We start from the raw sequence: 26,252 nt of genomic DNA on the forward strand, positions 1-26,252 counted from the left end.
CGAGTGGAGGAAATTCCTCTGCTCCTCTGGTCTGTGAAGCTCGGCGCAGACCGGAGCGATGACGTCACTGCCTCACGTCCAGCGATACATAGTGAATGGTGGAGCAGGGACCTTACAGTCCCGTGCTCTGCCATTGAATTCAACTGTATCTGCGTCTTGAAGATGAAAATAATTGATAAAACCGAAATTCGTAAGATGACGTCGATTAATTGCACTGAATTTCGAGTAATTGCCCATCTATAGGGGGCAACACTTTTTACCCGGAACTTAAAACAAGTGAAAACAATCAATTATGAGGGCTGCTTATCCCCCAGTGACTTTAGGCAGTTGCATAGCACCCGCTTAACTGAGACATGGACAACAATTATTATTTTTTTTTTCTTAAACAGTACAATATCATAGGTGGCTTAGTGGTTAGTACTGTTGCCTTGCAGCACTGGGGTCTATACGTTCTCCCCATGTTTGAGTGGGTTTCCTTCCGTACTCCAATTATATACTGTATTAATAGGTCTGTGTGAAGGAGGATCTGATGCAAGTGGTGACAATCTCTGTACTAAATGTTGGCGCTATATAAGCAGCGGGTGATAAAAAATATAGGGGGAAATCAAGAGAATCGTCGTGGCACTTTAAGGGGGTTTTCCAGGCAAATACAAGTGTTTGGATCCTTTAATTTGTAAATTAGTGTTACTTACATATAGATTGACGCTCCGGCGGTCAGACGCGCCAGTACACCAGTCACGTGACTAAATGCCAGTTTTTTTTTTTGTGAGGACACTAAAATGGGCGGGCCATGAAGGCACAGCCACCTCCCATAGTGACGCCTAAACCTCTGCCTCGTTGCCCTACATTTTAAAAGAGCTAAAACTTTTATTTGCCCGGAAACCCCTTTAACCTCTGGGACCCAAGGGACAATTTGTATAGGTGGCATTTCGTGGAATCGGAGCGCGCGCCCTGTTGATGAATCTGATGGTTGAACTAATCGGAAGCCTCTCCCACTTCTCCCAGATACATTTGCATGTATCAGAAAAAGTGTCGCATAGGCTTCATAAAATGGCGAAAAGTCACAGATAAATCTGCCTTACCATTTTTTGAAACTGGAGGGGGATGGGACGACTAACCAGGTAGAAGTCATGTCCAGGTCACGAGTGCTGTATTTACGACTTTGCCAAAGTGACTCTTAGTCATATCACATTCATTCGCCCTCTTTTCAAAACGGAAAATCACAAAAGCGGATTATGAAATCCTGCTAAGTCTATGGAATAAGCCTGCAGAGCGGAGACCGGACTGCGATATAGGTTTACACAAAGGCTTCATAAAAGGTAGAAAGCACTAATCCCTCTATTTAATTCCATTGACTTGTAGCTTCTGTAGAAGAACAGCCATTATTGTGGACGTCCATAATGCTCGGAATAGCTGAGGTCACGGTATTCATCAAGGAATTCACATGGGCTCATGTTTTGCGGTCTTAGTTTGCAAACCAGTCAACGTCCAGTTTCGGTAACCCACCAACAACCTATCACCTATACACTGCCCCCCTCCCATCACTAGCATGGAGGGACCAAGTCCACCATGTTTTATCTCCAGCACGTCTGTGGTGCGGAGGAGTGCTATAGACATAACCCATGGGGGGGGGGGGGGGTTACCGTCTGTATACCGGAGTATACAGTCTGTGCTACATATAATGGTATGGACCACAGAATGATTTTACTAATATTGTCACCAATTGTGTCATAAAACACTATCAGATCTCATACTCTTCTTGTCTCCTTTGCAGCCCATTGTCTGGTGGTAACCTCCCTATAGGTGAATTATTTCCCATTAATAGACGTACATTCTTCTGGGCATTTTCTTCCGTAGCCTCACCACAGATTTGAAAGGCTCTAAAACTCAATTATCTAAAGCCGTGTTCCCCAACCATTGGCATGGGAGCCCCTTTTGGCTTCCTGCTTGTTGGCAGCTATAGATACTATTGTGCCTTAGGGGAACCAGGGATGTTATAGAATTACTAAAACTTGGCATCAGGGTCAAATCACCATAGAATAAGAGTCATATCATTTGGTCATACACTTGATCTACTGCTTAGATTTCAGTGCGGCTCAACACCATCTGTCACAGCCGGAAGTGACACACAAGCAAGAACAGGTTAGGGACCTCGGATCTAAAGCTATAAATGTTTGCTTAAAAGCTGATGGCGGTGATCAGCTGATTTCTTTGGGTCGAGATTCTCTAACCGCCCCCCCCCCCCTCCGGCTATCAGCTCTAATCTCCACTGAAAGACGCTTCTGGACAGACATTGCAGATTCAGATGACTGGCGGTCCTCCGGTGTGGGTGCTACAAGCTATGACGTCCAAATGACCTAAAAGGCCATAATGTAAAAAATAATACGTGAACACAGTGGTATATGTTATTTGAGGTGGCCTATAGTAGGAAAGCGCAGAAGAAAAAAAATATAAAAAAAAGGGGTATTTTTGGCACATACCACCCCGACCGAGGCCAAAAAGACACTCTGTTGGGTTAATGGGGTCTGTAGCTTCCTGGAGTATTCTTGGCACCTATGCCGCATGTGTTCCCTAAACGTGATGTAAACACAGCCTAAAAAGCGTGTGGCTGTTGAAACCGTGCCCCTTTCCAAAAGCCTTTTCTGTATGTATAACCTTGGATTGTATTTTTTCGCATCTGATAAACGTCCTGCTCCAGCAAACAGAGATCCAGTCTCCTAATGTTTACACTATTTTGTTTGTTCTCCGCCACACCTTTAGCTGGAACACTGCTAAGTGTAGAAAACCAGCGACATACACGTCCTGCGAGATCAGACGTACTTCTATCAATTCTACCGGGGATAAAAGGGGATGTCTCATCTCCACGACTCTTTTCCAAATGCCCTATTCGTGTAAGAGCCCCCCCCCCCCCCTCTATGAGCAGCAGCTCGAACGGATCCGACCATTTAAACAGACAAATGTAATACTACAAATTATAGTATTACAACTGAGTGATCAGCCAGCGGCAACTTCCCCTGGAAAAATCAGCGGTTATCAGGGGTCTCATATCTCAATGAGGGTTTAGCAAACCTACAAGTGGGACCCGGCATGTGCAGGGTTAACATTTATTCTCCAAGTGCTGATTTACACGACCCCCCTCATCCACTCTATAAACACACGGAGCGTCGTTTTTAAGGACGAGTGTCATGTAAATAAGGGATGTGCCCCTCCTGCTCCGCAGGCTTTAGGGTATGTGCACACACACTAATTACGTCCGTAATTGACGGACGTATTTCGGCCGCAAGTACCGGACCGAACACAGTGCAGGGAGCCGGGCTCCTAGCATCATACTTATGTACGATGCTAGGAGTCCCTGCCTCTCCGTGGAACTGCTGTCCCGTACTGAAAACATGATTACAGTACGGGACAGTTGTCTTGCAGAGAGGCAGGGACTCCTAGCATCGTATATAACTATGATGCTAGGAGCCCGGCTCCCTGCACTGTGTTCGGTCCGGGACTTGCGGCCGAAATACGTCCATCAATTACGGACGTAATTAGTGTGTGTGCACATACCCTTACGCACACAACCGCGCAGTATTTAGTCAGTAAATATTGCACGGACTGCCTCCGCATTTGCGGACCGTGCTCACAGTAATAAGTATAGGAGCACAATCGGTAAATGCAAAAAATAGGACATGCAAAGGTGTCCGTGGCCGATACAAATGACTGTGTCAGTATTTTATCCGCAATTACGGATCCGTAATTGAAGATAAAAACTACAGTCGCGTGCACGAGGCCTTACGTGATATTCCAGGGCATTACAGTGCTACATGTGTATGAGTAAGGGCAGGCGCACACGTCTTACCGAGCTCCTTGGAGACTGGAGAGACTCTGGTAATTTCTCCCATTTTGGCTACTCCGTCGTAATAAGCTTTTCCTGCTTGTGCCATTGCTGGAAGAAAAAAAAAAAAAAAAGACCACGTTATTAAAAAAACGGGAAGCGAAATGCCAATTCATTACAATCTTCCAATATAATCCTATCTCGAGAGCACAAACTACTTCTAGTAATTAACCAGGACTAGACGGATTCATAGCCCAGAACTGCGGCAATATTTCAGTCAATATCCGGCACTCGGCCTATTCTCACAACGGCTGATCAGGATCTTCAAGAAATGTAGGATTACTTATCTGCATTATACAGAAATGAACCCGTACATAGAACCAATAGGAACACGATCATGCTGTAAGAATACGATTATCCAAACACCCATGTAGCAGAGCTGAATTAATGATATAACTCATTGGGGGATGCATTGTTGGTGCAATGTAATGTCAATGTAGTAGGTTTATACAATAAAGTACAGTAACTATAAATATTTTGCTTTAATCATCTTGTGCGGTTTAGATTTATAGTATGTACTCCATTCCCTGCCAAAGCTGCAATCAGAACGGAGCTGATTTTCTGTTGGCTCTTTGGCCACAAGACCTTCCAGGCGAATGTCTGAACGGAGCGTGCTGTGTTTCGCTGCATTGTGGAAGCGATTAGGTTTACGGATATCAACACAACGTATATAAGAAAGCGTCACAATTTTTTAGTATAGAATGATTACGCTTTATTTATGTGAGAAACATCAACCTGTGGAACTGAACATTGACCGTTACGCCATACAACTATCAAGAGGGCAGTGGTCTGACCCACACAGCATGGTGGCACCGAACACACTGGTTTGCGGAGGCTGAAGTTGCAGTGCAAGGGTCTTCGGGTATTCCCATCTTAAAAGCATATGACTAGAATATGCCATAACATTATAAATCAGTGGGAATCCGACCTCCGAGACCCCCCGCTGTTCCCAGGAACAAAGGGCCTAGTGATAGGTCATCTGTTAATTGTGGGGGGGGGGGGGGGGGGGACTCAAATACAATTCAACCTTAGAAAATTTGCAAAACGTTGCTCATCATATGTAGGTTTAACGTGTAAATCGGTGCTTGGGGCGAAGCTGCAATGAATCGACAAGATTGGCGCGGTTTCTGGAACAAAAAGCAAATCCCTTTTTTCTTAACCAGACCGGCCCTTTAAATCTCAGCTATTTCTAAATGTATATAATATTGTGACTTCACGACACCTCCACAATCTAATTTCTTTTTTGGCTGGCGAGGATTGCGGAGGTCAGCAGTCATGTAAATGATAAGTTACAGCACCCTGCACGTGAAGCATGAAGGAGAAGTGAGGAACGACGGCAGATTAACCAAGCTGACCATACTGCGAGCCAGAAAATCGTGAATCTAGCCCTCAGGACCTGCAAGACTCTTTTACACAGGCCATTTTCATACGAGCGACTCCTTCATGGGGTGAAAAAAGCTGAATTAAAAAAAAAAAAAAAAAAAAAAAGAAGCGATGTACCTTTTTAAAAAAAAAAAAAAATGTGTATCCGTGTTTTATTCAACTTTCTAAGTACTTATTAAAAAATATTTGTAGTTTTTGAGATACAGCTGCTTTTTTATCCTGTATAAAGAGCAGCTGTATTGTGTGCGGATACCTGAATCCGTCATGTCAGCGGCACTGACGGTTTCAGTGACAAGCGGCTCCTCAGTGTCTCTGGCATCCACCTGTTATCGATCACATCCGAGTTCTGAACTTCGATGTGATCGTTAACAACTCGATCCTGAGTGTCAGAGACAGGCAGGACCTGCCGACACTGACGGATACAGGTCTCAGCACAAGATACAGCTGCTCTGTATACAGGACAAAAAAGCAGCTGTATCGCAAAAAGTAAAGATATTTTTTAATAAAAAGTATTTAGAAAGGTAAACAAAACACACGGATACAAGGTGTACATAGTCTAGCCTGTTAAATAAATCCCCATAGGCTTGTATTGGATAGTACAACGTGTAAGGCTGGGTTCACACGACCACATTAACGTCCGTAATGGACGGACGTATTTCGGCCGGAAGTCCCGGACCGAACACAGTGCAGGGAGCCGGGCTCCTAGCATCATAGTTATGTACGATGCTAGGAGTCCCTGCCTCTCCGTGGAACTACTGTCCCGTACTGAAATCATGATTACAGTACGGGACAGTTGTCCTGCAGAGAGGCAGGGACTCCTAGCGTCGTACATAACTATGATGCTAGGAGCCCGGCTCCCTGCACTGAGTTCGGTCCGGGACTTCCGGCCGAAATACGTCCGTCCATTACGGACGTTAATATGGTCGTGTGAACCCAGCCTAACAGTCAATACAGGCCTAGCCAAAAGTTTTACCATCAAGTCAGTCTCCAATAGAAGTAAATGTAAGTGGCCTACTGGAGACTACTAGTAGTGAATGGCCATTACGGATGTAGCGTGTGAGCTACGCCGTTCCTGTAATTCATGGTCGGAAATCACACTCTTCAGCCACAACACAGAGAGGTAGAACAGGGTTTAGGGGCCCCAAACTAGAGATGGGTGCGGGCCCCACATCTGACATTTATTACATATCCTGTGGATATGTCAAATGTCTCTGATGAGAAACCCCTTTTAAAGGGAACATTCCAGGAAAAACAGATACACTGTTATACCAAGTGCAGGGACATAGGGGGCGGGGCATGACAAGGAATTCTCTTTTAATCCCACCCCCTCAGACTCTGCACTAAGCAGCGTATCAGTTTTGCCTGCAGAGTTCCTCTAACTACATAGGAAATTCTTGGTCACCCAGACTAATAGTGCTTGACCGACCAAGAAGTAGAATTGCACCCACCAAACTATCTCCCAACATGCCGATCAGAGTGTGGCAGAACAGCTGCCACCATACATCCTTCTACTCTGCGAGAAAAGTGGGCAGTTATCCGGGCGCTGACTGGCACTTTTTGATTCGGGATGTTTATTGGACACAATTGCTAACTTTAGGACTTCCCACACATATCCAAAAACTTTCAGACCAATGGATGAGCATGGGATAAATCTGTGGCAGTAATGTATGTTTTGTCCTCGTATTCATATGTATACTGGATGCATAATATAAGAATTTATTATTCGCACACCTGTATGCTTATTTTTGGGATGATAGCCAGAACCTCGGGTTGAAAAAATAAATGACCGCTGTCTGGGTGCACTGAGCGATACAAGATTTACATATAACCAAGCATGGCATAGCGAGAAGTGCACAATATGTAAACTTATGGCACAAATAGGAACATGTCTTAAAGGAACACTCCTGGAAAAACAGACACACTGTTATACCTAGTGCAGGGCATGAGGGGGCGGAGCATGACTAATCTTCGCTGTTAAATACTTTGCATGGTCACTCAGGCTCCTCTCTCGGCATCACACCGTATCGGTTATGCCAGGAGTGTTCCTTTAAGCGGTCCATAGAATTATACTAGCAATCTATAGGGACTTACAGTATGTTGGGGAGATTGGATGGGTTCAGTTTTCCAAACTGATCCCCCTAAAGGGGAAACCGGGTGCCAAAAGAGACGGACAGCTACTCCTCTACCCCCTGCTTTTTCTGACATTTGTTTTAGTAAAGACTTGTATTTTTCACAAAATAACGCTGGCTCAAAAAAATCTGCATTGTGATGTTCCTCTGTTATCCCTCCTGGAAATGTATAAATAAATTGACAAGTGAGTGATAACATTCTCATCAATGGGGTATGTCTGCACACACTATGGTACCGTCCAATAAGTGCTGATAGTGTCCGACTGCGTAGTGACACGCCCCATTGACGGTGGGAATGGTGACTCCCAGTTGTCAATTTATTCACACATTTCCAGAAAGAATAACAGGAACGGCACGACACATGAAAAGTAATTGTTATTTCACATTGTATTGTATTAATAATGACTGAATAACTGACAATGTCAGGAGAGCGGACAGGTCCTCTAACATTCTTGTTTGGCGTTTCCTCATATCTCAAACTAGGACTATAGACACAATATAAAATATACCAACTGCACGGTACTTCTGAAAGCTATACACAAACAGAAAGAGCAAAAAACAAGGGGGCATCCTCTATGTCTAGAGGAAAAAAAGAAGGTTTCACCATCATTATAGACAGGGATTCTTTACTGTAAGAGCAGTGAGACTATGGAACTCTCTGCCACAGGATGTGGGGATGGCTGATTTATTGAACCAGTTCAAGGAGGGCATGGATGCCTTTTTTGAAAAATATAATATTACAAGTTACGGGTACTATAGTCTGGGGAGGGGTCATGATCCAGAGATCTGTTTTGATTGCTAGGTTTGGAGCCTGAATGGATTTTATTCCCCTAATAAGTCAACTGGCATCAACCTCATCTTGGGGGGTGGGGGGGTTTGCTTCACTCTGGATCATCACAGTAGGATTATTATAAGTTGGACTTGATGGACCGGTGTCTTTTTTTTTTATAGATATATATATATATATATATATATATATAGATATATATATATATATATATATATATCCTGTTACTCCAAAGTGCATAACTCTTCACAAAGCGAGAGGAGAGCAGCCTATATATATTAGGATCTGTATAACGTTCTACTAGAGAGTCCTGGCTAGACGCTGCGTACACTTAATCTATGTACAGTGCACGGCTTCGGTATCTGATACAGCACATCACATTTCATGCAGCTACCCATCTGAGAGCACAGGACGCCATCAATTATGTAGGGCGACTTCGTTTTGCTCTTCATGTTTTTCCCATAGCTTTTTGGTCTAAAGCTCGAATCCAGGGGGTTCCTATTTTTCTCTACCCGGTGCCAGTAACTCCAGTATTATCAATGAGATAGAAGAACAGGTCATGTCTTCTGAAGCTGGCGGTAGAAATAGGATAGTTGTTGTCCTATAGAGGTCTTCACGGACACCCTTTTTTGTCTCGACCACAGGGACATGCTATTTCTATGGAGGGAGATAAGTGGCTGCCAGACACCTCCGATGCTGCTTATCTCAGGGAAGATAATAGGATCGGACGAGTTGAAATTCAACCTTCTGCAAGCACGTCTCCCTAATCAGAATGTTTTTATCAAGCTAGTGTCAGACTTATTATATAAAGAGACTCCGCTCCCCCTCTACATGATGGTCGCAGTATTCTTCCGTGTGCCTACAGACATTACATGTATCATTGGAGTATGCAACATTCCCAAGTAACGTTATACATGCACAACTATCACAGGAGGACATATATAAAAGGGGCTGTCCAGAATTTCGGATAAAAAAAAAAGGCTGCTTCTCTTACAGAAACAGCGCCACTCTTGTCCAGGTTTTGTGTCCGGTATTGCAGCTCATTCGCATGCAAATGAATAGGTAAGAGGTGCAATACCAGACATAGCCCATGTACAGATGTGGCGCGGTTTGTGGAAGAGAATCAAACCCTTTAAGTAGTTTGGATAATAACTAATCAGACCGGACATTGATGGTTATTAATACACCATCATCCAGCTATTAATGGTTGACGTCATATATAAGACTTCTAACTCATCTACATATTGGGTCATTTGGATAATTATTGAATCCTGAATTATTTTGTTCCTTCTTCCCCATTCTCTTAATTTCTTTTGAGCGTGCAACTAAGTGAAGAGTCATAACCAGTTCAACTCTAATCTTTCCTTGAAATCAGCGGTGCCATAGCTGCCACTTATCCCGCATTCACCACAGAAATAATGTGCCAGTCAGGCTGACCTATCTTTATGGTAAAGTCGGGAGATAAATGTTGGCCTAACAATAATTTTTAACCAATAATAGGGATCGGTAAGTGGACTACTGCGGTGCTGGGACTGAAATCTGTCCCATCTGCTGAAAAACATAAATGGGAACTGCTTGAAATATTTCCGCCAACAGAGTGACATGTGTTTTAGTAAATGGTTGAACTTCCCATGAAATAATTCTGGAGCATCTTTTCTTAGAACTCTACGTTGTGCCGTTCCTCTGTTATTCCTCCTAAAAAATTATAAATAAATTGGCAACTGGGAGTTACCAGTTGGGGGCGTGTCACTACACAGTCTGAAAAAGTCCAATCACTGCTGACCGAGTGAGATTGTCTAGAGACACGCCCATTTGACAAGGGAAATGGTAACGCCCAGTGTTAATTTATAAATTTCTAGGAGGAATAACAGAGGAACGGCACAATACAGAGTTCTAAGAAAATATGTTCCCAAATTTGTATTTCATGGGGAATACAGATATTTAATAGAATTGCTGAAGATGCGATTTGTTGTGTGTAAATTCACATTAGATGAATACATATCTATATATCAAAGGGAGTTACTCCTGAAATGACATTACATAGTGTTATGTTACGTGCCCAGCAGAGATGGGGTTAACTCATAGGTCATAAACAAAATTATGAAAATCGGATGTTCCAGATACACAATGCCATATTGCAATACTTGACAGATATGCAAAGCAAGGCGGTGGCATCTTAGTCACAGCTCGGTCGGTATTTACTCCAGTAATGACAAACAGGGACCATAACACAGAGGAAAATGCTTAAAGGGACTTTTCAGGATATTACATTGATGGCCTATACTTCATTTTGCAGATCGGTCAGGGGCCATCAATGTAACATCCCGGAAAACCCCTTTAATTTGCAATTTGAACAAGCAGGTAATGCTGGAGGTGACTAGTGTCCGTGTATACATCACGCTCTGTTCTCATTGGGGTTATCGTTTCCGTTTTTAAAAGATCCATGACGAATCTGTACTATAATCTCATTCACTGATCTAGTCGTCAGGGCAGCGAAAGCGTTACAAACAAGAACCTGTGACGTTAGTGTGAACAGAGTGTTAAACATACTTGGTGCTCTTTAAGGGGTATTCCAATGGCCGCCCGGTGGACAGGTGATAAATCTTATATTGGTAGGGGTACCAGCTCATTAGAATGTTTGTATAACTCCCATACAATTGTAGGGCACGCCAGCACGCAGGGTTGACTGTCGCTCCAAATAAACTCCTCCTCACAAGCGGCTGGACCCCCATCAATTTAACATTTATCCCCTATCCAGTGGATAGATGATTGGTTTTCTACGGAGATACCGCTTTAAAAAATATATATATATTAAACCCAAAAAATTCTTCTCTCAGGCTTCTAACGTGTTTCCTGATTTGGGACCATGGTGCAGGTTAGCAAAGCCCAAAATGCAGACCTCTCCCAGCCTTGGAGGCTTTCAGTGAACGTTAAGGGTATGTTCACACAACCTATTTTCGGCCGTAGAACGCCTCCAAACATCTGCCCATTGATTTCAAATGGGAAAAATGGCGTTGTGTTCCGACGGGCCGTTTTTTTATGCGGCCGTTTTTCAAAACGGTGGCGAAAAAGAAGTGCAGGTCACTTCTTGGGACGTTTTTAGAGACGTTTTTCATAGACTCTATAGAAAACAGATAAAAATGGCCGTAAAAAAACGCGAGTACTTTTGAGACCAGAGACAGGTACCTATGTCTATAGGAATCATGACCAAACAGCGGTAAAGGGTGAATATGACCGTGCTCTAGTTACAATACCTCATTAGTCATTATATACATTTAATATAGGGGGTTGGAGATTTCCCAGGCCGAAGCAGCAAGTCATTGCAATTTACCCAGTGATGCATTCAGCTTGTTGGATAATTGAACAGGATTTACCCCGCCAGCAAAGTACGTGAGCCGCCATAAATCAGCATCTACAATCTGACTGGAAAACACAGATCGCAATAAATGACGACTTACCAGACACTGCTTTTTCATAGTTTTTCCCCAAATTAACAAGGTTTCTAAGCCCGGGGTTGAACTGGTCCATGACATTCTGAAAGATTAAAGGGGAAATGTAAATGAGTTGGACTGAAAATGAAGCAAACCAACAAACCCAATAATGCACATCGCTTGTCTTCCATTGTAAACTTGAAGGGGTTGTCGGTGATGAAAGAAAAACAATAAAAATGGGGCAGAGCTGCAATGCCAGGAAAAGCCCAAGGACAGTAGTGGCGCTGTTCCTAGGAAATACCCAACTCCTTCAAAATATCACTCTCAAACTCGATTGCAGGGACGCTGGGGCAAAAGTCTTAATGTGTAAACCCAGCCCAGAATAACAGGTAGATATTGATCAAATGGCTTTTGTGGAAACTAAAAGTTTGCCAGATTTATTTTTTAATGCTAGAATCTGCGTACCATAGAGGCGGACTATAGCGCTGCTATAGGGCCCAGTCCAGGTTGGCTGCATCCCATTTGATATTGGGTGTGAGAACCTAAGCAGGACTCCCTTGTCCAGAGGAACCGCGCTGATAGCAGATCAGCAGGCTGGTGAATTGTCCCAAAAGCCATGTGAAATACATCACTAGACCCTTCTCTTTTGGGTGGCAATACCAGGTGCCATAACAAGAAGCCCATTTTAAAACTTTGGTATGGGCCCTCTCTCTATGTATGCCGACAGTTTAAAAAAAATTTTGGGATCCATAAACAGTTTGATGTTGATGGTGCCTGGTAGGTGTTCGGCTTCCATCAAGATTTTTCCTGTCTGATTATTTTGTTTCTTTAGAGACGGGCAGTCGCTTATTCCTCTTTTGGAACTGGGCTGACAGCTGTCGACAGTTATGTAATTTTACTTGCATTTCATAGAGCCCCATACCATAAAAGCTTCATAAACCAAGTAATAACATACGGAGAAAGCTTATGGATGCTATTCAAATTAATGAAGTCTCCTTAGGACGACTGCAGAGAGCAAAAGCTTCAGGAAAGGACACCATAAAGTATACTTAAAAAATCTCAATAGGATGTGCTTAGTTGTTAGGACACCACGTGTTGGCTCATACCTTTACACACAACACGTCGACGTGACCTTGTCAAAAATACATACATACATACTTCAATGTGTGTTTCAGCTTTCTGTGGAGCCTTACTGGCATTGAGATTCTTGTGCATCACACAAAGATGAAATGATCACCAATGAGATCATCCACAAGAGACAGAGCATACGTTTAACACTCATGGTGGGAATGCAAACACGTGGTTAATAACAAAATTGAGAAAAATAATTGCCTGGCATGGATGAAGGAATGCAATTTCATACTTCCTCATTATTGTCTCATGAGCTTCTTGAAACTCTCGAGGTACACGACTTTACATTATTTGTGGTCTGTAGTCTGTCGGCGTTGTAGCGAAATGCATAAGCACAGGTTAATCTCAAACATGACAAGATACCTGGTGCTTGCTTACGGTGGACAATGTCCCGTCCCTTCCGCCGCCAATCTCCTGTAGCGGCGTTGGGAGTACAGATGTAGCCGTCTTTATCTTGACTTTTAACGCATTAAATACACAGTGGCAAGATCCCTTATCTTGATTTTTCCAATAGCTTTTGTTGTGTGCTGTCACGCTGCAGCAAGTTATCAGAGTGCAGATAAAGATGGATACAACAGTAGGAGCACAGTGAGAGAAAGGCAGAGAGACACACAGATATGCTGCTGCAGCTTCTTAGTAAGTGTTCTAACTCACCTCTACACAGCTCATTGCTGCTGTATAATCTCCTCAATTCTGCCGCATTACATATACATAAATAATAGGGGAGCAGGATTCTGTGTGCAGTGTATAGGAGACATGATAGCATTTAGGCTCCGCCCACTAGCTCAGAGAGAACGGAGAATTAGTAATAAAGCCTACAGAGGGAAAAAATGCTAAAAACTGCAGAATACAAGCCATAAGACGGCCAGAAATTGTGTTATTCCTCATGTACGCACACATATGACAGCTGGTACCAAAAAGTCACATGAAAGGTTGGTACGCTTCTAGGCCATCTGGGACTCCTTCCTTACCTGAACTATAGGTGCCTGACTATAATCTTCTACATCTGAAAGCTATGTCTTCATTTGCTCTGACCCACCAAACACACCTAAATTCCAATGGGACCACGATGCTTGCTTGACAAGTCTAACAGCTTAATAGATGGATTATCTTTTGTTGGCATTTTGTTTGTCAACAGACTAAGCTTGATGAGGTTGAGCCTGTAGCATAAGGAAACTTATGATTGTCCCAGGGCCAGAGGTTACCAGGGCCACAATCAAAATAAACAGAGTCAACCAAAATGAGTGAACAAAGCTATTGAATAAGAATGTATTTTTAAGTGTTTTTTTCTTCTTTTCACCAATATTACCCCTCAGAGAAGGGAATTCTACAGTTCTTAGTGAATTCTGCTTTTACTGCAAAGAACCCTCTGGTATAGTGATGATAAAAAGGCAATTTTAATCTTTATATTATCATTTGAGATATGATGCTAAGGTGTTCTCTGTTACCTTTATCTGGTTCAACTTCGCTTAATCCGGATTCAAGCCACCTGTAGACTGCTTGCCCTGACCCTGTACCTAGTTACCCATGTTCTTTACGACTCTGCTCCTTTTTCAAGCCTATGTCAAATCAGTTAACAGCCCAGTGGGTCCATCATCTGTTGGCCAACGCTACATCCAATGAGTTATACTGGTGCATTTACATAGACTTTACATGAATAGTACTCATGTAAATTGCCTTTTTATCATCAATATACCAGAGGGTTCTTTGCAGTAAAAGCAGAATTCACTAACTGTAGAATTCCCTTCTCTGAGAGGTAATATTGGTGAAAAGAAAAAAAAAAAAAACACCTTAAAAATACAATCCTATTCGATAGCTTTGTTCACTCATTTTGGTTGAGTCTGTTTATTTTGATTGATGTGGCCCTGGCAAACTCTGGCCTTGGGACAATCATAAATTTCCTTATGCTACAGGCTCAACCTCATCAAGCGTAGTCTGTTTACAAACAAAATGCCAAGAAAAGATAATCCATCTATCAAGCTATTAGACAGGTTAGACTTGTCAAGAAAGCATTGTGGTCCCATTGGAATTTAGGTGTTTGTTGGGTCAGGGCAAATGAAGACATAGCTTTCAGATGCAGAAGTTTATGGTCAGGCACCTGCTCTTAACATAGTGATGTATCATCAAATCCCAACAAGAAGTTGCTGGGCATTGTAATGTGTATGAGGAGCTTAACAGGATAGTCAAAAATTACTGGGTTGACAGAGGGGGTTACCCGATATGAGATTTTACTCTATTAGCCAGAATTAAAGAGCAGCTACAAAGAGCGTCTCTTTCTCTCTGGAGGACCCGTCACGTCTGTGCCCTTTAATTTGAATGGAATCTGTGTAATGCTTCTATTACCCTGTGGTGGTGCTGTGGAGAACTTTAACACCTGCTGTAGGGTTCACGAACAGATAACTGCTGATTGCTGGGATCCCAGCCAATCCTGAACCCGCTAATTATCGGGAGAACTTTCGAAAAAAAAAGTGATCAACCAAGGCAAACAACTTGAGATATCCAGGGTTGACTACTCCACTTAACTGGACATGGAAAGACCAAAATTATTTTCTTAAGGAACGGTTATCTTACTCCACACTGTACATATCTGTGTTTCACCCATGTGGTAGTATGTCACGAATGCCATCCATGCCACCGTGTAACTTTACATAAGTGTGTGCTGGGACTTAATGTATAAACCTACAATCAGTGCAACATTCTTGTACTTTACACTTTATCTGCTAGTCTAATAATGTTTCTAACCGCCTTAGTAATGCTTTACCTATATAAGATGTTCATCTCTCAAACTGGACCAACCTCAGTCCAAACTCCATGTACACTTAACATATGAAGAATTTATTTCACCAAGAGGCTTGTTCACACTAGTACACACCTATCGTTTATAATAGAAGTAATGACGCCGAGACAGAAACCAAGAGACTCCTTTGGCTTATAATAGGGTCCGCCGTGTTCTGTCTTTGGTTTCCATTGTTTTGACATCAAGAACTTGCTGTCAAAAAGTGACGGAAACCCTGTAGAAACCCCCGATGGAGGCTTGAAATGCAGATGTGAACAGAGCCTAAGGTTAATAACGAAAACCACAACGCATAGCCATTGCATGACGAATATCAGTGCCGGCCAATAAGCTCCATTGACCTTGGGTTCTTGCATGCAGCCCTATTTTTCTCATCAAATTTGACAAAATCTGCGATGGAGGCTCCGAATGGAGTGGTCAATGCAGATGTGAACACAGCCTTAGGGTATGTTCACACGGCGGGGGTCCGTAACGGCTGAAATTACGGGGATGTTTCAGCCTGAAAACATCCCCGTAATTTCAGCCGTACCGGCATGTGCAGGCGCTTGAACGCCGCGTCAATTACGGCCGTAATTAGCGCTGCTATTCATTGGAGTCAATGAATAGCGGCTCCAATTACGGCCAAAGAAGTGACAGGTCACTTCTTCTACGCGGGCGTCTATTTACGCGCCGTCATTTGACAGCGGCGCGTAAATATACGCCTCGTGTGAACAGACAAACGTCTGCCCATTGCTTTCAATGGGCAGATGTTTGTCAGCGCTATTGAGGCGCTATTTTCGGGCGTAATTCGGGGCAAAAACGCCCGATTTACGTCCGTAAATAGGCCGTGTGAACATACCCTCACAAGGCAGTGCCCGTCTCACAAACAGGCACGAAACTAAGAAGTTTCCTGGCTTATGCAACTGCGTAAAAAACAACAATAAAGGTGGTTGTAAAATAGGAATGTATGTATATTATATAAGGTGACATAACCTGGTTTTTACAGTCAATTCTTTAAAACCTTAGGGCTCACCTGACCATATATATATATATATCTATCTCTCTCACCACTTTGGGTACACAATGTTTTCCAGCCGGGCACATACTTTGTGTCTTACATGACCACGTAACGTGGCCCAAAGTTCTCACCTGAATACCTAAAATAATGTTTAACTTGATTGAAATCTATTTTAAAGACGAAATATAGGACATGTAAAGGGAGCAAAGGGGAAGCCATAAAGATTACTTATAGATTTCCTCCTTCATCCTTATCATACTTGGCATTTTTACAACATCAAGATACAATCCTCGCATACTTCACAAGAGTTTATTGCACTAACTTAATAAAACTCACAGCTATTTAAAAAAATCTATAAAAATAAACCATAGTTACTTTATGTCCACGAATTGCCTTCCGCTTCTTCCTTGTATCTAAAAGGAAGCCACTATTATCTTTACTTTTCTACTGATCCACAATCCCCAAATGTATATATATAAAGATAAAAAAAAAAGAAATAAGGGATTTTTGGCCCTTTCCGCTGCACATGACACTTCTAGATGCAGCAGCTCCGTTAGGTCACATGACACCTCCTTGCTTAAGGAACAATGGTCCAACTTTACACAGATGAGAATCTCACAAACAGCAGACCAAATTTTAAATAGGACCCATCACCTCTCTGGTCTGTTTTAGTAAATTTTCTCCACGAAATAACAATTCTAAAGCATTTGTTGTGCCATTCCTCTTTTGTTCCTCCTAAAAATGAATAATTTGACAACTGGGTGTTACCATTAGGGGGTGCGTCCCTATACAGACTGACAATATCCAATCAGTGTTGACAGGGTGAGACTGCAGCGACACACCCCTTTGACCAGTTGATTGGTAAAACCCATTTGCCAATTTACTCATACATTTCTAGGAGGAATTACAGATGAATGGCCCAATGCAGAGTTCTTAGAAAATATGTTCCAGAATTATTTCACTGGGAATTCCAGTATTTGGTCAAATAAACCTGTCAGGAGAGGTGACGTCCTCTTTAAAACAGGTGCATTATGGGCATTATAGGTGGGTAATATTAAATGTGACTCTGGTATCTTAGGGTGTCACACAAAACCCAGTTCTACAAGGGTGGCCGCACTATGTGGTATCTATTCACCATACCAATGTAGAACCATTCCCATTAAGACGAGTTTTGATTAAAGGGTAACTAAATATTCAAAATGTTATTTTTTTTTTAATCGGTGGGGGTCCAAGCACCGAGACCCCCCACAGATTGCTAAACCGAAGTGGCAGAAGCCCTGTGCTGCTTTGTTTGTTTTCGGCTTTCCTTGGAAAGCTGAGCAGTGGTGTGTGGACCCTCAGACATTCTATTGAGCCTGTACACCGCTCCGAGGACAGCCAATAAGAAACAAAATGGCACAGAACTCAACCGAGAGCTTCTGCGGCTTAACTTTAGCGATTAGTTGGGTTTCAGTGCTCGGACCAGGTATAAACCCTAACAAATAGGCTGTACCACCCCCAGACGAAGGCATTAGCGCCGAAACGCGCGTTGGGGAGGATCCCGGCTGTACTTACCGTATTTATTCATAATGGGTATGTGTGACTTTCTATCCCTCTGATGCAAATCCACTTTGTTTCACTTCCATCTTGTACTTGCTTGTTTCACTTGAATGTATAGTGATGTATGGAATGCTGAGGTCAGTGGACCATGACTATTTTATCAGCATTGTAATTTGGCTTATGTTGTGATCTCTGCTTATAGGTTTATGCAGTTTACATTAAATTGCATATAAACTTTTATATATTTTGCTCACCTGTTTAAGCAGTCTACAGTACCTCATTACTATATACATATATTTGTAAGCATCCAGTGGAATCTTTTCCATCTAGGGAGTTCATATATTTCATGCACCGTTTTCTATGCAGTTCAATATATATTCAGCATTCATTGTTTCTTCTATTGGTCTAGGCTGTACTTTTGTATTGCGGTTGAAGTCCGGTTTTAACCGCATCCGAAAACCCAATGCAATTTTAACAAAATTGACAGTGGTCTTTGATGCGATTGCGATGTTTACCACAACCGCATTGAAAACCGTAATAAATCACGATGAAAAACTTGTGTTTGTTTTTTTTATTCAGTTTTATCGCACCTCAACATGTGAACACAGCCTAATTATTGGCAGGGAGCCCGGACCGCAAAAAGATAGGACATGTCATTTTACGGGCCGCATTTGCGGTCTGGGCTCAATGAAATCAATGCGTGCACGGTACATGATTTGAGGGCGGCCCGCGGATGACACTCCGCAGCCGTCTGTGCCGAAATCACGGGCCGTGCACACGGCTACGGTCGTGTGCATGAGGTCTAAAAGTGGGAGGTATAATTATGACACCCATTTCTAACTATTGTACTACTTGCTACCAGCCTTTGCCAACGTAGGAAGAACTTTGAGGGGAGGGGGAGGGGGGGTTCTAGGAAATAAATCTCCCAAAAACTTAGATTTCCGTTTTTGAGAGGATATTGCCTGAACTTAGTAGGAGCCAAAATCAGTGAGAAATGTTGACTTTTTTTTAATGGCCAAACCGCATAAACTTTTATAGACGTCTATAAGCACAACCTGAAAAAATTAGGCACCAGTTGGAAATTCCCGATCCTGGGAATCGTTCAGACCTGGATTAAACGTAACATGGCATTAAAGGCCAACCCGGCTACCTGCTTAAACTCCACTTTTTAATATCATTTTAAAGTTACCTGAAGATATTTTTTTTCTAGCGGCCATACTTAAAGGCCTGACACAATAGGTTCTTTTACTCCAGCACATGATGGTTATGTAGTCATGACGGAGCTGGAGGTCACCGGGCCGTACATATGCTGCATCATTGAAAAGGAAGGTCGCAACGGGTGAGTAAAGTCAACTGCACTTTTCAACCCGCAATCTGTCCCAACAGCAACACAACCTGGAGTCTGTTCAGCGAGTCACAGAGCTCAGCATAGCTCCGATATTTCCATATAAAACAGATGTTTCTCACGGAAGGAAAAATAAACATTGCCGGACAGGTGTTGCACAGTATTACACAGGGGGCACTGTTCTCAAACTGCACACACTTACGGGAAACACAAGAAAAAGCAGGCGCAGTTTTTCCGTTTTTGCCTGAACTCTGCTCAACCTACCAGCTCTCAAATCTTAATGTGGTCCCAAGATGCGGAGATTTTGGGGCATCTACTGGGCTTAGAAGTACCCCTCATCGGTTTGTTAGATTATCTCAATTATTTTAGAATGGAATTCTCTAGGAAGATTGGACGAATGATATTGGGACATTACATACCATAATACGTGAACTTGGCAGAGGAAACCAAAAATAAATAAATTATAAAAGCTCGAAATTTTGCAGTGAGACTTTCCTATAAATAAAACTTCACATTCTCGGAATGCAAATCAGTTCGAGACGCGTCATCGTGAATGCAACATATATGCAAAATAGTAAAATTGGAGCCTAAACTTCCACTGGATAGGAGGAGATCAGAGGTAGAACGAGACGACTTCTTATTGTGTAAAAAAAAATTTCAGAAACCGGCGGAACTAACATATAGAGGTAATAAGACCCATTAACACTGCATACCGTGCCCGGTTCTGACTTCTGGAAGTCTGGGGAGAATCGGTATTATACATCTATAGGACTGGCGTCTTTTTTCTACATAAATTCTTCTCATCACTTTAGAACTTATTATATGCCGCAGTTCTCAGACTATAATCAGTGGCTTAGGAGCTTCATCTGGTATCAGCAGTGACTGTGCGCCAACAACGTGTGGTGGCTGTGATGAATCATACATATAGAGGAAAGAGGATGGCACCAAAATTACTGGCATATATGTCTATTATGGCATTGCTTGGTATCACTGATGCTTTACACCAGGGTCAGCATTGTACCAATGGCACTTGGCAGCAGGGTCATCACAGTGCACCTGGCACCATGTATCACATATAATACCAGGGTTCTAACTCTACGACGGTCATTTGGCAGCAGGTTAATTACTAGTAATTTGCATGATCATATCCAGGCACTTTATCGCAAGTCAAGGATCACTGCCACTTGGCATTATTATGTAATATGATACAATATCATTATGTGAAACTGATACCATAGTCAGAATTATGTCACTGGCAGCAGAGTCCAGTGGCGGCGGCTTTACACCACTTCATCCGACGCTTGGCATAATGCTTGGTGATATAAGGTTGGCATGCAGCTGCTCAACCCCCATGCCATGAAGTCCCCGAGAACCGTTTTTGTGCAGATGTTAATGCCAGAGGAGGTCTGTACGCTGCAGTTATCGAGTCAGCAGAGCGTTGGCGACTTTTTTGCACTATGCGCCTCAGCACTTGCTGACTCCGCTCTGTAACTTTACGTGGTCTTCGTGGCTTGTTTGTGGTTCCTAAACACTTCCACGTTAAAATAATATCACGCACGGCTGATCGTGGAATATCTAGGAGGGTCGAAATTTCATGAACGGACTTGTTACAACGGTGGAGTCTATTACAGGACAGCGCTGGAATTCAGTGATCTCTATAGAACGACCCATTCTTTCACAAATGTCTGTGAAGGTGACTGCATGGCGAGGTGCTGGATTTTATACATCTGTGGCAATGGGACTGAATGGCACATTTGAATTTAATACTTTTCTCCATATAGTGTATGTCTGATAGGTATTGGTCCCTGAACTGGGACCTGCATCTATCTCGAGAACGGGGGTCTCTTGACTCAGTTCCCGGCTGGTAAGGTGGCCGCTGTTAGCAACTTCCAGGGGGAGTCTTCGCACAGAGTTGGCGGTGATTATGGAAATAATAGAGTTCGCTGTGCTACGCGGTTTCCATATCTCCCATAGAAGGGAATGGAAGTTTTGGGAACAGCAAATAATAACGAACTACGCTTTCCAAGTTCCGGAAATAGTGTAGCTCGCTGTGCTATGTAACTCCTATTCACTTCAATGAAAGTTACGGAAACAGCGAGCTCGGCCACCTCCAAATTCGTCGCCCGCTATAAAGATACCTTAAAAAAAGCAGCACAGAATTTTGGACCCATTTAGATAAAAAAAGGATGTTCAATGGTGGACATTTACTTTAAAGGGTAACTAAACTTTAAAAAAATGTTTGACATGTCATAGTGACATGTCAGAAGTTTTGATCAGTGGGGGTCTGAGCACTGAAACCCCGATTGATCGCTAAAAGGAAGTGGCAGAAGCTCTCAGGTGAGCGCTGTGCCACTTAATAACTGATCTGCTTCCCTTGGAGTGGTGTCAAGAGTCCATACACCGTTTACCCGTCTTTCCGAGAAAAAAAAAAACGATCAGAAACTAAAAACGGCACAGCGCTCACTTGAGAGCTTCTGCAGCTTCGTTTTAGCAATCGGTGGTGGTCTTAGTGCTCCTTCCACCACCGATCAAAACTTCTGACATGTCACTATTATACGTCAATTTTTTTTAACAAGTTTAGTTACCCTTTAAAGTAAATAAGAACAAACAAAACTTTAAATATAAGATTAAAACTTTTTCTTGCCTGGGTCAGTATTTTTCCAATTGCCGTTTTTCTGTTTTGGCCCCAGGTGGACGCCTTGAGGTTCAGTTTAGGAAGTCTAATAACACAAACGCTACTTTTAGTCATAACATGTCGTTAACGCGTCGCGAGTCCAATTTCAGAAAATGCTGAGTAAAAAAATGTCCATTTTACTTTTTGTTCTACAAAAAAACTCGCATCAACATTTCTGTTTCAAGTGAAAGACCATTTTAAAAATTGCGAAAGATTTCTTTCAGGTAGAACAACTTGTTTTTAGTCTCAAGAACGCTGCCAGATTTCCAAGATGACCTCAGAAGGATCAACAGAAATCTGCAAATTTATTTTACAGAATCTGGTTTCAAGACATTTGGCATTGACCCTCGAGGGAGAGGAAGGGGCTGTTCTGGAATGAATCAGAGGGACAAGTCTGTAAATTTCCAGTCTGGCAAATATTAGAAAGTCATAAGTTTGGTTTGATTTAATAGACCCTAAAATTCTGCTATTATTCAGCTGACAACAGTCTAGGATACTATTTAAGAGGCTCTGAATCCCTACAAATTTTGGGGGATCAGACCATTTTCATTCCCAAGGTCCCTGCTACACGGCCACTTCAAATAATCCTGCTGTTGGAACAGTGATCAGCTACGATCTGTGGGGTAGCCCTGCAGCAAGTCTTCAATTTCTCTGCAGCGCCATCACAGGAAAAATGAAGGATTACACGATGTCCATAGAAATCAATGAGCGGTCTTTGTAATGCATTTACATGATGGGTCCTCCAGACCTAAAGACTGAACGGGAGAATTCCCAACTAGGGACAAAACTTTTAGGGTGAATTCACATGCGGCAGATTTGTTGCAGAAATTTCTGTAATTGTTCAATACATCTAAATAGAGCTTGCAGATATATCCGCATTCACATGTATGGGACGGACTTTAAATTGCTGAAATTTCTGCAACAAATCTGCCATGTGTGAATAGACGGGCGTTGCGCATCTCGGACGTGAAAAACTTACATTTTTCACGTCTGAGGTGCATCCGTACTCTGCGCTGCGGGACGCGATATCACGCATCCCCCATAGACTAGAATCTATGGAGGGATGCGTGAATAAATAGGACATGTCCTGTTTTCCCACTAGCCCTTCACGCGGTCCATTGAAACAACGGCCGTGTGACTGGCCACGTTTAACACGTTCGTGTGAATAAGGCCGTAATGAACATACAATGTTGTTTCTTACGCCTCATGCACAAGGCCGTGCCCGTAATCACGGTCCGCGATTAGGGGCACGGCCGGCCGCATTTTCGGCCTGTGCTCCCATACAAAGTATGGGAGCACAGTCAGTAAAAAGAAAAAGAAAGCACATGTCCTATCTTTTGCGAGGCTTTCTTCAACCCGGACACCTTCCCGCAGATATACGGGAAGGTGTCCGTGGTCGATAGAAGTGAATGGGCCCATAATTGCGGACCGTAATTACGGTCTGCAATTAAGGACAAATTCTACGATCGTGTGCATGGGGCCTTAGAGGACAATTATAAGGCAGTGTTCACACGGCTGATTTACACTGCTTATTTTTGAACGTTCTACCCGACAAAAAACGTGCGGACGCTGCTTACAAACAGTGTCCCATTGATGTTCTTACGGGCCGGAATACAAAAAAAAAAAAGTTGCCGGTCACTACTTGACACAGTTTCTGTACACGGGTAGCCGTAGAGGATAAACGGTGTGCAGATCCCCGGCAGATGAAACTGCAGGGTCAGCCTCAAATTCTTGGCCACATCCACATCAGATTTGGTTTCCGTTAGCCTGCGCTATTGTTTCCGTGAAAAGAAAAACTGAAATCTAGCAGAACGAAGGCAAACAAGCAAAAAAATACTATTGAAATCAATGGTGATGGAAACGGAAGCGATGATTTATGTTCATCTGCTCCTCCGACTGAACAAATGAACGGAAATCCTAGACGGAAGCCAGCGCTGATGTGAACGCGCCCTTAGACCTAAAAATGTATTTCAATGTTATGATATTTAGATAATAAATTACAAGTGCGCCCATTGGTTAAAAGCAAACACTAAAACATTTATCCCGTTATCGGATACCCCGGGATCTCTAGTAGTAGCTTCAGCCCATTTTACCACAGTAAATGTATTACTAATTATTATCCATGAGCCATTTATGAAGGAGTCGGACAGTAGAAAAATAGAGTCGTCGGATTCAGAGTTTGGCTTCCCAACTCCACAGCCCAGACAGAAAAAGCAGAAATCAATTTTAAACCAGTCCTGTTGTGCACCTCCCCCTATACAGTCTGAACAAACACCAACGAAATCTGGTCAGAGCCCTTTGCAGTAGTGGCAGGGCGCAGAGTTATTACTAAAGGGTGTGGAGGAACTCTATGGTACAGAACGAAAGCACCAAATACCAAAATGCTATTTTCTTAAAAGAAATAAAAATATTTGCCTTGTTGCTGGGCAACCAAGCAGGCATCCCGAGAGTGACAACACAGGATCTCTGAACTCCTGCAGAAATGCGGTGATGTCATACGTGAAGAAAGGAAGGGTGGGCAGCACTACCAGAATTTCTGGTTTCGGCTGCAAAGTAGAGGAAGATGCTGAGCACCATCAGAGGGCATCCCATTTTTTAATTCAAACATCGTGTCCCTGGCCTTATGACCTGAGGGCGCCATTACAAAGCTGACAGGGTTCCTATAAAGAATTAAGGGCACTGAGACTTGTCTGCCGAGCTTCTCTCGATCTCCTTCACACCGCCATGTTTGTAACACTAAGCGTATGTTCACACGCTGAGTCAAAAACGTCTGAAAATACGGAGCGTATTTTTTTAATAGAGTCAATGAAAAACAGCTCCAAAAACATCCCAAGAAGTGTCCTGCACTTCTTTTTCGCGGCCGTTTTTTTATGCGGCCGTTTTTCAAAATGTTGGAACAGAACGCAGTTTTTCCCATTGAAATCAATGGGCAGATTTTTGGAGGCGTTCTGCTTCCCATTTTTCGGCAGTTTTTCGGGCGTTTACGGCCAGAAAAAAGGCCGAAAATAGGCCGTGTGAACATACCCTTAATCTAAGTTGAGAGCTCCTTTATAAGGTAACTAAACTTTCAGAAAACGTCTCACGTGTCATAGTGATATGTCAGAAGTTTTGATCGGTGGGGGTCCACGGACTGAGACCCCCACCAATCGCTAAAACGAAGCGGCAGAAGTGCTCGGGTGAGTGTGAGCCGCTTTTTTTCTAAAAGTATTTTCTCGGAAAGCCGATGTAATGGTGTAACGGACTCAATAGAAAGTCTATGAGCCGTACATCAACTGCTTGGCTTTCCGAAAAAAGCCGTGCAGAAACGAAGCGCCTCGGCGCTTACCCGAGCGCTTCTGCCGCTTTGGTTTAGCGATCAGTGGGGGTCTCAGTGCTCAGACCCCCACCAATCAAAACTTCTGACATGTCAGAAGTTTTCTGAAAGTTTAGTTACCCTTTACGTTTACACAAACAACATAAAGTATATAGAAACAATCAGTCACAAGACACTGTGATTTGTCGGTCTTACTACACAAATGGATCTACAATGAGATCATAAAGAAAGAAGAAAGGCGAGGAGCCTCTCGCAGAGTAAATGGGATGTGAGCAGAAAGAGAAGGTGTGTCGCAGGTCGGACAGTGAAAGGCAATTATTTCAATGTTGTGTCACCACAAATGACACCTGTTCCTCAGTGACGGCTGAACATACAGGAAAAGAGGGAGAGAGACGGCCTTGATTATTTAGATAATGACATTTGCAGTCAAAAGAAGTCGGGCCTATAACCGACGAGTTCTCCTTCCTGCAGGAGACACGCCTATGCTCAACAAGCGGGAAACAGGTATCCAAACCATTCCTGTATTTCACAGTCACTTCTCATCTAAAGTGCTTAACCCTATGAGGGCTCAAAGAGGATCTGGCCAGAAATCTCAAAGTCTAAATTTAGTAATATCCTCCAACGGCCCCCGTCACACGCTGCAGATTTTATCGCAGAAATTTCTGCCGTGTATGGATTTCTGCAACAAAATCTGCAGCGTGTGCCGGGGGCCTTAGGGTATGTTCACACACAATATAAAAAACGTCTCAAAATAAGGAGCTATTTTCAAGCGAAAACAGCTCCTGATTGTCAGACTTTTTTTTTAAATCAAAGTCGCGTTTTTCACGGCCGTTTTTGGAGCTGTTTTTC

The 26,252-nt window shown here is 42.9% G+C and overlaps 1 protein-coding gene across 2 annotated transcripts in view; it reads right to left on the minus strand.

The window, feature by feature from the left end:
* The window catches only part of BAIAP2L1 (BAR/IMD domain containing adaptor protein 2 like 1), a 72,470-nt gene that overhangs the window by 34,807 nt on the left and 11,411 nt on the right, over positions 1-26,252 (minus strand). For both annotated transcript variants that reach the window (XM_075830263.1, XM_075830264.1), the window contains exons 2-3: positions 11,638-11,713; positions 3,845-3,931 (exon numbers count right to left, since the gene is read on the minus strand). In XM_075830263.1, the coding sequence (XP_075686378.1) occupies positions 3,845-3,931; positions 11,638-11,713 (163 nt within the window). The remainder of the gene's footprint in view (positions 1-3,844; positions 3,932-11,637; positions 11,714-26,252) is intronic.

Source organism: Rhinoderma darwinii, chromosome 6 (assembly GCF_050947455.1).
Source record: "Rhinoderma darwinii isolate aRhiDar2 chromosome 6, aRhiDar2.hap1, whole genome shotgun sequence".
Classification (NCBI taxonomy): Eukaryota; Metazoa; Chordata; class Amphibia; order Anura; family Rhinodermatidae; genus Rhinoderma; species Rhinoderma darwinii.